General features: G+C 43.0%; 1 protein-coding gene across 4 annotated transcripts in view; it reads left to right on the top strand.

Moving 5' to 3' along the window:
- The window catches only part of LOC136146351 (beta-hexosaminidase subunit beta-like), a 43,281-nt gene extending 31,736 nt beyond the window's left edge, over positions 1-11,545 (top strand). For 3 of the 4 annotated variants that reach the window (XM_065905201.1, XM_065905199.1, XM_065905202.1), the window contains 8 exons: positions 638-767; positions 2,913-3,093; positions 3,740-3,826; positions 5,050-5,122; positions 5,896-6,070; positions 7,268-7,358; positions 7,515-7,619; positions 7,918-8,092. In XM_065905201.1, coding sequence (XP_065761273.1) covers positions 638-767; positions 2,913-3,093; positions 3,740-3,826; positions 5,050-5,122; positions 5,896-6,070; positions 7,268-7,358; positions 7,515-7,619; positions 7,918-7,978 — 903 coding nt within the window. In that variant the 3' untranslated portion in view covers positions 7,979-8,092. Of the gene's footprint in view, positions 1-637; positions 768-2,912; positions 3,094-3,739; positions 3,827-5,049; positions 5,123-5,895; positions 6,071-7,267; positions 7,359-7,514; positions 7,620-7,917; positions 8,093-11,390 lie in introns of those variants that run through there. The other variant, XM_065905200.1, reaches the window with a different exon arrangement.
- Positions 11,546-12,653: the final 1,108 nt, after the last annotated feature.

Raw genomic sequence — 12,653 nt, 5'->3', positions numbered from 1 at the left:
GGGATTGGGGAAGACAAGACTGCTTTTTAAGGAGTTGAGCATTTATTTATATTTATATATTTATATCTTGAGAGATGTGCCATAGTAACACTTTGGATACACCCTTTATTTACCACTGATACTGAGTTCTAATTTTTTAAGAACAAAAAACAGGACCAAAGGTAATCTTTAATAAAATAAAAAACAAAAAACCAGGGCATCTCAAGGGGAATTTTTGCTGCTGGCAGTAATTAAAGTGATCTTGAACGCCAACAGCTATGTTTTGTAATAATGTGTGAATTTTTATTCTAAAACTGACAAGGACAATATATTCAGAATTTTCACTTTGGAGTTGAACATTTTATTTCTGTTTTGTCATACGGTCACATGAGTTTGAAATAGTGTGATGTACACAGTGCTAAATCAAGGTGCTGGCTCTGTCAGTAGATAGTTCTGTCAATAAATCTCGAATTAACCCAAAGTGTGCTGAGAGCTTACTGATAAGATACAGTAAACAGATAATTTAAATGAGTCCCCCAACATCACATAAGACTTTAATACTTTGTGATACCTGAAAAGTCTGCTGGCAGATATCAAAGTTACAACAGAACTGTAAACAGCTCATACATTTTAATTTTAATAAATGTGACTTTTACAGGGAAGCTATTCTTTGTCTCATGTTTATACACCAAACGATGTCCGAACAGTGATTGAATATGCCCGATTACGAGGGATTCGCGTCCTGCCAGAATTTGATAGCCCTGGACACACGGCGTCTTGGGGAAAAGGTAAGGAGTGTGCTTTATGAGTCGCTAAAAGTGAACATGTGTGCTCCTGCGTCTCGTGACTTGGTGTTTGCTTATTTTGTTCTTACTTGTGATTTGCACAAAGGTAGCACCATTGATGGTTGTAATTCAGTAACTGTTATATGTCTATTGTGAGCAGGTTGCTGTATCTAGGCATTGCCTGAAGTATAAACACAAGGGATAAAAGAAAACAAGAAATGATTACAAGTAGAATGTGATATGTGAGTTAAAGAGCTACGTAAATGAAGTAACACCTAAAATGTTCTTGAGACATCAGAGAATACATTCTTGTTTCTGGTAGAGGGGATACAGGAAAGGCATTTAGCTGGAGGGCAGCGCGGGGGAGAGCAGTATGTACTCAGCTATGTTGTTCTTAGCCTCCCAGTCGTGTCCGACTCTTTGAAACCCCATGGGCCGTGGCCCGCCAGGCTCCGCTGCCCATCAGGACTCTCCAGGCAAGAATACTGGAGTGGGCTGCCATGCTGTTCTCCAGCGGATCTTCCCAACCCCGGATTGAACCCATGTTTTCCGTATTGCAAGCGAATTCTTTACCATTTGAGCAACCAGGAAAGCCCATGAATACAGGAGTGGGTAGCCTGTCCCTTCTCCAGGGCATCTTTCCCACCCAGGAGTCAAACTGGGGTCTCCTGCATTGAGGGTGGATTCTTTATTACTGGGCGCTTAAAAACTGCTTCTGGAGCTAGGCTGCCTGGGATTCGAATCCTGCTTCTGGCACTTATGGGCTTCTCCAGTGGCTCAGATGGTAAAGAATCTGCCTGCGATGCACGAGACCCAGGTTTGACCCCTGGGTTGTGAAGATCCCCTGGAGAAGGGCATGGCAACCCACTCCAGTATTCCTGCCTGGAGAATTCCATGGACAGAGGGGTCAGGCAGACTATAGTCCATGGGTTGCAAGTCGTGGGACATAGCTGAACGACTGTCACTGTCACTTTTCACTTTCTGGCATTTATAAACTGAGTGACCTTGGGCAAGTGATAGAACATCTCATTCTGAGACTTCCCACCTCTAAAATGGTGTGTTAGTAGTAGCTATCATGCCATGTTTTTTGAAGTTTAAAAAATGAATATAAAGCAGATAGCACTGCACCTGGCATTTATAATTGTTCAGTAAGTATTACTAGAATAGACATGGAGAACAGTGGGAAATGAGTCTGAAAAAGTAGCATGGTAGGCCTTGGGGGAGGAGTTTGTGCTTCGTCAGGACACATGGGAGCCAGTGAAAGCTGCAGAGCAGAGGAGAGACGTGGGTGCCACAGTGCAGGGAACCCTACGTGAAATGACAGGTGGGAAGTGAGATCCAAGAGCAGAATGCTGATAACAGGGATGGCAAGTAATGTATCGAACTGAGAGACATTCTGGAAATTCAGTCCATGGAACTTGGCGACTGGCTGACTCCAGCAGGAGGGGACGAGAGACTCGGTGGGATGGGGGCTCGCGGACCAGAATGTGGAAATTGGGAAGCTGCAGGAGTTTGGGGCAGAGACTTTGGTTTCTGCTGGATTGTATTTTTTTAATTGTATCTATTTGGGCTGTGCTGGGTCTCTGAGCTGCGCAGGCTTTTCCCTGGTTTCAGCGCGTGGGGGCTCCTCTGCTTGCGGCAGGCGGGCTCGGGAGTTGTGGCGCACGGGCCTACTTGCTCCGCATACGGGATCTTCCCAGACCAGGGATCGAACCTGTGTCTCCTGCGTTGGCAGGCAGATTCTCTTCCTTTGACCCACCGGGGAAGCCCTGTTGGAGTATGTTTGATGTGAAGCTAATTGTGTTCAGCAGGGAATTTGAAATACAGTTTGAAACTTGAGGAAAAGGCTTGGGGCAAGCTGAACATTTGGGAGCCCTTAATATTTGAGATAGTATCTGAAATGGATAAAATCTCAGAGAGGCTGATGGAAATGGAAAGAAAGCGGGACAGGGCCAGTATTCAGGACTTAGTTCTCCCTTTTCTTATCTGAAGAAATTACCAAAGTAACTCTTAGTAAACACGCTTATCTTTTTCTGTATAAAATCTCTTACCTATCTTCAACAAAATAAAGTAGTATAATCATGTGCAAAGTCTTGTCTTTGTGACTGAACTACGACCTCAGCAAAGATTCTCCATGTGTCCTTCTAGGCCAGAAAGACATCCTGACTCCATGTTATTATGCGAGAGAGCCATCTGGGACCTTTGGACCTATAAACCCTATTTTGAATTCAACTTACAGCTTCCTGTCTAAACTTCTCAAAGAAATTAGTACTGTGTTTCCAGATGAATTCATTCATCTGGGAGGAGATGAAGTAAATTTTGGTTGTTGGTATGAAAATCTGTTAACTGCCCCCTCCCCGCCCCTTTTTAAAACCTGTTATCTTTGAAGTAGGTGTAGAGCTGTCCCTGGGAAAAGGGAAGACTTGGGGGAACATCTCTGTGAGGTGTTAACCTGGCACCACAACTCCTGAGACGGTGAATTGTTTACAGAATGTGCATATGGGTGCTATCGACAGAAGCCTGTAGGAAGGAGAATTAAAATGCAGAAGAAAATGGGAATTAAAAAAAAACAAAAAAACTGGAGAACAAGAATAGCTTTAGTGAAGAGGGTAATGATTAAGTGGGAGAGATTTTTCTAGTAAAAGTCTTCTGTGCAAATAGCCTGAGATGGAAGAAAGATGTGGGAGCTTAGGGAAGGTCATTTTTACAGGATATCAGCTTCTAAAAAAATTAATTGCAATGGAAAGTTAACATAACTCATAATTAAATTTTAGACTTATTTTAGGTGTAATTAGGCTTACTTTAGGCATAATTAGGCTTATTTTAGGTTTAATTTAGTCATAATTAGGCTTATTTTACTCTTTACAAACTAATAGATTTCCATCTGTGTAAATGATGTTGGGGTTATATGTTGCTTTAAAAAGATTGGGCATATTGAACTTCTAATGAAATTTTTATCATTGTTTTTGTTTAAGGGAGTCCAATCTAGCAGTCCAGCATTTCATGAGGAACAAAGGCTTTGGCAAAAAAATTGAGAAACTGGAATCTTTCTATATGCAGAGGTAAGTTACTTGAAAGCCTACTTCTTTTTATTTCATCAGTGCCTTTTGTAAAAGTTTAAGCTCTTATTTAGTACTATTCTATTTTCTCATTTTCTCTTCATTCCTTTTCAAAGTGTACAAGTTATAATCTTTGTTACACAAAGCACAGATAAAAATCATAAAGGAGGGTGCAATACCCATTATTCTCTCTAAATCAGTAACATGGTGACTCTAATCCTTCTGCAGTAACTGTTGAGACATAGGGTGGTAACAGTTACCTGTTCTGTGAACTCAGCTGAAAACCCAGGCTACCCTGTGAAGGCTTCGTCACCGTCTAGCTCCTGGAATTCATTTTGTCAACTCCAGCACTGCTTTTACTTTATACCTGTGCTATCTGGTATGGCAGCCACAACCACATGTGGCTGTTTGTATTTAAATTGTACTTGAAGAAAATTAAAAATTCAGTTCCTCAGTCACATTAGCCTCAGCTAATGTGAACATTTCATGTGTTCAGAAGCCAACAGCTAGTTGTGACTAGTGCTACCATATTGGAAAGCGCATATATAGAATATTCCCATCCCTGCAGATAAAGAGCTACTAGACAGTGCTGCCCTTTGGTAAAGAGTAGTAAACTTATTTTGTAAAGAGCCAGACAGTAAGTGTTGGCGACTTCACACGGCACATGTGGTTTCATGGGCGTCCCCGATGGCTCAGCGGTGAAGAATCTGCCTGCAGTGCATGAGATGTGGGTTTGGGAAGATCCCCTGGAAGAGGAAATCATAACCTACTTGAGTTTTCTTGCCTGGAAAATCCCATGGACAGAGGAACATGGTGGGCTCCAGTCCATGGGGTCACAAAGAGTTGGACACGACTGAGCACGCATGCATAGGTTACATACTTTTTTAATATTTTTTAAGCTCTGTTTTACCAATGTAAAAAGGGGCTTCCCTTGTGGCTCAGCTGATATAGAATCTGCCTGCAATGCGGGAGACCTGGGTTCGATCCCTGGGTTGGGAATATCCCCTGGAGAAGGGAAAGGCTACCCACTTCAGTATTCTGGCCTGGAGAATTCCATGGACTGTATAGTTCATGGGGTTGCAGACAGTCGGACACTGAAGCAGCTTCGCATGCACATACTGAAAGGCATCTGTCGGTGTTGCAGTCTTTGGTATAAAATGTACATTCTTTACACACATTGCTAAGTTTGTGATCTGAAATAACTTTCTAATTTTTTTCAATGGTAGGGTTTTGGATATGATTTCAACCATGAACAAGAGACCCATAGTCTGGCAAGAGGTTTATGATGATGAAGTCAAGGTGAGAGGTTACTAATACTGCGTGTGGTTCTGATAATATGAGACCTAAATACTCTAACACCTTGGATGGAAGGAACTCTAAGCTTTCCCTGTAATGTTGGGGGAAGTCAGCTTACCTTTCGGTTTAACCTGCTGTCAGACACACTGACACCAGTGATCATGGTATTTATTTGATTTCTTCCATTTGCTTCATTCTTCAGTGCTGCCTCCTCCTCATCTCTCCCATCTCCCCTCATCCCTCTCCATCTCATTCTTAGTAACAAATTGAAGTACTTTGAAAAATGTTCCGTTTTTCAGAAGGGCAGAACAAACAGATAAGAATGAGTCTTTATTGCTGTTAACCTTTGTTTTAAGTATCTCTGTCAAGTACATTTTTTATTTTAAATGGCATTTCTCTCTGACATAATCAGAATTCTTTGGGCAACTGAAAATTTGAAAGTCCAGCTACTTGTATTATCTTTCCAGAAGGGTTAGTGGCATCCTCTAAGTTCCAAAGTAAGTAAAATAGTGTGGTAGAAATGAGACTAAAGCCTTAATTTATTACACCTACATGGTATTGTATATAGACAAAAGGTAACAAATTAAAAGGTTTGATGAAATGTCTAAGTCCTTATTACAAATAGCATTAGATATTACCTCAAAGAGGAAAGGGGAAAGAAGAAAGCATTGCTTTATTCAAGGATCTTGAAAGTTATTAGCTACAATGCCTTAGGCTTTAATATCATCTGCTGTAGCTGCAAGACCTAATACATATTTCATTTTTAACTTTAATAGCTTACACAAGGCACAGTAGTTCAAGTATGGAAAATGGGAAACCTTCGTATGAAACTAAGTAAAATTACAGCAGATGGCTTCCCTGTGATCATTTCTGCTCCTTGGTACTTAGATGTGATCAGTTATGGGGAAGACTGGAAACAGTACTACTCTGTGGAGCCTCTTCACTTTGCAGGTAAGTGAAGCAACGATCATTATTTGATGTGTTAGGTTTTTCAAACCCTTCCCTCCCTCCAGGGAATCTTTACCTAGGTACCACCTACTGTCTTCCCCTTTATGTTTGACCCTTGATTTTTCCTGTGTATAATCCAACAGACTGAACTCAGTATCATTTTAAACTTCGTGAAGGAAACCGTATTCTTTCCTAAATGAGAAAACTTCTAAAGTAAGATTCCCTTACACTGATACGACTTGTCACCATGCATTTAAGGATGCCTGACTGCATGAGCCTTGTCTCTCCTCTGAGCTTTCTCTGCGATGTCAGACACCTAAGTAGGGATCGTGTCCTGTTCGGTGGCTTCCAGGTTCTGAGGAGGAGGCATCCTTGCGGATGGGCATGTCTGAGTGGTGGGGCTCCGGGCTCTCAAACCCCCGTAAGAACAGTTCTGCTTTGTCCAGTTTTGTACACTAGACTTTAATATACACTTTCCTTTAATTAAAAGTATTTTGGTGTTTAAAAAGTTTCAAAACCGTAGGCCTATCAGGAACTGTTTCTCTAAAAGCATTTTCTGAGAATCAAGAAGTGGTAATTACTATAGATACCTAGCTTCTTTGATACCAAAAGAAAGGTACTGAAGGCAGGAGTGGTGGTCACTAGCATAGTCCACCTTACATTCCTTGGCACACTGTTCGCAGGCAACCAGGGGAAGTGCTTCTGGTGTCCAAATAAGTTTGCATAAAACCAAAATAAAATGGTCTCTTTACTACTGGACTGCTACATTAGTCGACACACGCTAACAAATACTCTGTGAACCATGGAGTCAGTTGTGGCAATAAAGTTTCCGACCATTTTTGGGCCACAGCTGTGAACTTCTCCCAAGGTCCTCCTGACTCTGAGAGAGAAACCTTACCCCAGGCTAACACTGGAAATCAGCACCGCCTCTGCATGCGAGCCTCAAGTTGCACCTACCTGACTTACCTGGTGGCTCAGAGGTTAAAGCGTCTGCCTGCAATGTGGGCACACCTGGGTTCCATCCCTGGGTCGGGAAGATCCCCTGGAGAAGGAAATGGCAACCCACTCCAGTATTCTTGCCTGGAGAATCCCATGGAGGGAGGAGCCTGGTAGGCTGCAGTCCACAGGGTCATAAAGACACGACTGAGTGACTTCACTTTCACTTTTCACTTTTAACTTACACCACTGATTGTAATCTAGGTACTCCAGAACAGAAACAGCTTGTCATTGGTGGAGAAGCCTGTCTGTGGGGAGAGTATGTGGATGCAACTAACCTCACTCCAAGATTATGGTATGGAATCTAGGAGGGACATGTGAATTAAGGGGCCTGAGTTTCTCTTCTCCACCCAAGCAGGAGAGCACTAGAAACTTGCCCAAGTGTGTGGTTTGCTTCTTGAAGAAAACATGAATTTAAACTGCCTTGGGGGACATGTGGTTTAAATTTTAGGCCTCGGGCGAGTGCTGTTGGTGAGAGACTGTGGAGTCATCAAGAAGTCACAGACCTAGGGGATGCCTACAGGAGACTGACCAGACACCGCTGCAGAATGGTCACGTAAGACACATTTATTTGTCAGGCCAGCATACTGTTAAGTACAGGGTGACTTTTAACCTTATTTAGTGTTAGCTAGCTTATTGGGATTTTTTTGTTGTTGCTGTAAACAGAAATATATGTGACCTAAGAGGTAGTGATCTGATTAGGAAAAATTGGCAACTGTTTCTCCATGAATTATGAATCTCTCCTCAGTAATTTGTGGTATGGTTTAGTGATTCTGACTTGAGCTACTCAGTTTCTTAAGACAGAGGTGAATTTCATCAGTCTAAAACATCTTTTGTTTATACTTGTCCTACAGACGGGGAATAGCTGCACAACCTCTCTTTACTGGCTATTGTGACCATGAGGGCAGAATGTAAAAACGAGCTGAAACAGAAGAAAATATGGGGAAAGAGCCCACAGTCAATCCTTACTACAATCAACCTGATTTTAAAAATCATGTTTTTGAATAAAGTATCTTTTTATTGATTGAACCTCCATCTTATTATACTGACATCTTTCTTGTGAGAGAAGCCTAAAAGCAGCCAACCGAAACCCTTGTGATATCCATCACTCAGTGTATTCCAAAAGACTGAATCTAAACTGCCAACAGTAATAATTTCCTAGATACACAATACAGTTCAGGTACATTAACCTTCAACATCACAGCACGTTTCTCATGCTATAAGGTAGAATGGCCAGGACCAGTGCCACTGTCTGTTCAAGTTCTCCCTTAAAGTGTTCTTACTGAAAACGAAGTGGGTAGGTGCTCCTGAGTTTCTCTCCAAGGACTTAGGACAAGCCACTTCTCTGGCTGAGCAGCGTACTTTGGTCCTGAGGATTCATGGCTTGATAATTAGACAGCTCTAAGGAAAAAGTAGCTGAGCCTGATGTTAACGTTCGAAGCACAGTTGAATAACCCTAATCAAAATAATTTAAGTTAGTTATCTCTGCAAAGTTAAGCCTCAGATCTCTCCGACCATCTTTTGACCATTATCAGGAAAAACTTGCTAAGTACTGTGAGGACAGAAAACCAGGAGTGGGGGTATGCTTCAGAAGTATTCCCCAGCCCCAACGCTTGGTAAAAGGCTCTGCTGGCGCTCAGATGCCTGTCCTAGAGCAGGAGAGGCTGGCGGGGCAAAGAGTGGCAGGAAGAACTGGCTGGGAGCCAGCGATAGCAGACGTAAATAAGTGCTCAGGATGGAGAAATGGTCATTTAGGCTGACACATTTTGGTGGAGCCCACCTCAAACTTTGTGCAGGGCTGGGAAGCCCTCCGCCACACATCCACACCCGTGCTGATATGACCCCTGGGATTTCTCCAGCAATTTATGTAAAATATGCAGATTTAGTCACAGAGCACCTACCATGATTTCTGCTAAGGGAACAAACCCAGTAACAACGTTGCTGTCTTGGCGAGACTGGATTTCCTGAATGTTCCCTCTTCTCTGTGCCAGGTCTGCTAGGACAGGGCTGAGGTAATCTCTTGTCACCGTCACCTCAAGATTCATCAGGGACTCTAGAATTTGCTTTTCAGCTTTCTTCAGAGCCTAAAGGAATTAAAGGATGTTAGCTCCTCTTCCTCAGACTGCAGATCAGACTTCTGTTATGAAGGGAAGATTCATAAAAACTTAAATACTGTCCATACTCTTAAGTACAGAGCCTCCAGCAAAAAGACAGAAGCCTGCCTTAACACTCTTTATAAGAAGTCCAAAACGTCAACGTTTGCTCGTACATGCACGCCAACAGTATACCTGAGACCTCATGTAGGGTTTGCTCCTACCTTCACGTATGTGTTGCAAGAGGATGCTTGGTAAAGTCTGATTAGGTAGAATACCTGTGAACATGTGCCCAGAGACACAAGGGAAAGAAAATGGTTTTCCCCTCTCAAAGACATATTTCCTTCATATATCTCCTCTTTTTATTTTTGAAACCTGTAGTTACAGTCCATGCTACAAGTCAGGGCAATCAAGGAAGGAAATGAAGGAGAGAGGTAAAAACAGAGTAAGCAGAAACATATTCTCAGTGTAAGACAAACAGAATTCTGTTCAGAATTTTAGATTTCAAAGGCCAAGAAGAACAAGCAGATACAGAAACTGAAAAAAGCTAAAACAGCATCAAGCAAATAGGAAGTGGACAAAATCTGGGGAAGCAGGAGAGGAATAACACATATTGGGGTCTGGGTCCTAGTCAGATTTTGTCTGCATGATCATTCCATCAGCCAAACTGGTACATGGATTTGGAGCCCATTTGCAAGCACTGTAACTACTGATGGATCTGCTTTAATAGGTAACCTAGTTCTCTGGCCTACCAGAGTTAAAACACAATAAAACAATTTCCCATATATTCTAAGCCTGTTTGGTTGTCTGGTGGGATATAATCATCTTGGATTTAGCAGTGGAAGCCAGATCAAAGAGCAAGGGCTCTGGAATGTGGCCTCTCCTTTATCTGCCTCTGGCTGATCATCCTCTCTCTGCTCGCCTGCCCCCACTCACTCAGGACCAGCGGTACCACCGCCTCTATTGTCCAGTAATGCTCTGCGCCTCCTCCTTCCCCTCCCCCTCCTACGTTCATGATCATGAAAAATGGGCAGATTCGTAAAAACATCAGTATATTCTCTTTATTGTAGACATTTCAGAAAACCATAGCACACATATGTATAGTAAAAGCATAATTTCAGTTCTTTGCAGCTGATTAAGCCTTTCAAATCAGTACCAACTGAAATGAGTCAAATTAGTCAAAAAGTATCTAATAATCCTTGAATGAAAACATTACAAAAAATAATGACGCAGAAACAACTAAACACATCCTGTGTGTTTTTGCAATTCTTACCCAAAGCTTCCTGCCACTTCACAGTGTATCTTTTTGAATAACATATTGGAGTGGGAAAAGGCTAAAAATTAAGAGGAGTAATGCTGCATCTAAGGAAAGGTCAGAGTTCTGTGTGACTGAACAGGAGGCATTGTGCTCGTGGGTCTGTCCTCAGTCCTCTTTCACAGCGTTTTCCTTGGCGACTGTGCGTAGTTATAGAGCATCAAAAACTGCTTCTACAGAGCTTCCCAGAAACGCTAAGCTGTACTCGGGTCACAGTCTTTGGGTGCTCCTTGTAACCCACTGGGCTGCTCTGGGATGATGTCTGAGTGTCTCGCAGCAACCCAGGACGCCCCAGACTGATCTCACTGCTTGCTTCCCAAACACCTGCCTGCTCGCTCCTTTCTGCTGGCGGCGTCACCAGTCGGCAGGTTACCCGGACGTGCATCTTTGATTTCTTGTTTCCCCAACGTGAGCTGTGAGATTTATATTCCTGTTGCTGATACTCTAGCTCAGATCTGGTCTATTCCCTGTGGCTCTCCAGACTCCAGTCCCTCCTGTGTTCTAATGATTATGCTGCTCTCTTCAAAATGTTTAAATCATTTACCACAGTTCTCAAAACAAATCTCAAATTTCTCGGTGTAGTTTCCTACAGGTTTCCCTACAGTCGGACTCTATTTTACTTTTCCAACCCATCTTTAATCTTTCCATGTCTAGAATGCTGCCACTGTACCCATATCCTCCAAAACATCACAGCTCAACAATTAAGGAAAATGTGTAAAAGCCCCTGTGTCCTTGTGTTTTGAAGTAAAGTGCTGAAGAGTTACTGATTGGGAAATGTGAAGATGAAGAAACAAGGATAGCTGTTGGACTAGGGAACTGGTAACTTAGACTGTAATTCTGTCACAAAGCAGAATTACCAAACTCACAGTTCCCTTAAAGATATAAAGGCCTGACACACACTCCTAAATTGTTTTTACAGGAAGCAGACCCCTCCCGATGAAAACTGCTAACCACGAGAGCATAGACCATAGACTGGTTGAATCAGCCTGCTCCTGAAGCACTGTAGTGGTGCAGGGGTCGTTGGGGTCATTGGCTCACCAGGGCCCCCTTGCCTGGCAAAGCAATAAAAGCTACTCTTTCCTGTTTCACCGAAAATTCTTGTCTCCACGTCTCTGTTCAGCACCTGTGAACAGAGGCTGAATTTCAGCAACATTAACTTCTTTCCAAAGTCGAAAAGAGGGGTCGCAGAGTCGGCCGTGACTGAACGACTGAACAACCATTGGGTGAGTTTTAGGTATGTAACAGTGGAACCGTCACCACCATCAAGATAATGAAACATGTCACATCCATCACCCCTGAATGTTTCTTCCTGCCCTTATGTGACCCCTTCCCTGACCCCTGCCCTCTCTAACCTCACCCCCTCCCTCCTTTCCACCTGTCCAGACAAACTGCTCATCTGCTTTTGTCATCAAAGATCAGTTTGCATTCTTAAAATTTTTTAGAAGTCATTCAGTATGTTTTCTTCTCTGAGCCTCTTTTTTAATCGGCACAGGTAAGATTCATACATGCTGTGGTACTGTTACCAAACCAAACTTGGGTTCACTTGCCCTGGCACAGTAAAACCACCCTGGTGACGCCCGGGACTGCGGAGAGGGAGAATACAGTGTTTGTGGCCCGGCACCACACAAGGAGTTCAGGACAGCTGGTCCTCAGGAAGCCTGAGTGCCCTGAAGGTATCAGCAAAGAAGCCTTAAAGGCGAGGTGAGGGAGGTCGCAGACACGTGATGAGCTTGTGCACTGCCCTCTGCTTGCTTGAGGGTGAGTTCACAGGGCAGTGTCAGCAGGTTAGCAACGTGGATCCTCAGGCTCCAGCAGGCCTGGGGGTTGTGTGCTCACGGTCGTTACGTAGTTAGCGTCTCCCATTTGGTGGGGGTTCTCCTACCTGTAAAACAACTCAGGTATCACGTACTATTACCTAGGTACTTCAGAGAGGCACTTCAGCAGGGCACATGGTGGGTCTGTCCCAGGGCCCAGGTTCTGCTCCATTTCAGTATTTCTATGCGCACTCTGCTCACAGCAGTAGCCTCCTGGGTACTCAGAGAAGCTATCATTTTCCCTTTTTTATTTACTTATTTAATTTTTATTTTTGGCTGTGTCATTTTATTTTTTTAATATTTACATATTAAATTTTTATTTTGGCTGTCAGGTCTCAGCTGCATCACGTGCGATCTTTGTTGCCCCG

This window comes from Muntiacus reevesi, chromosome 14 (genome assembly GCF_963930625.1).
Source record: "Muntiacus reevesi chromosome 14, mMunRee1.1, whole genome shotgun sequence".
Lineage (NCBI taxonomy): Eukaryota > Metazoa > Chordata > Mammalia > Artiodactyla > Cervidae > Muntiacus > Muntiacus reevesi.
The sequence above is the reverse complement of the archived record's forward strand: the minus strand, read 5'-3'. Positions and strand labels throughout refer to the sequence as shown.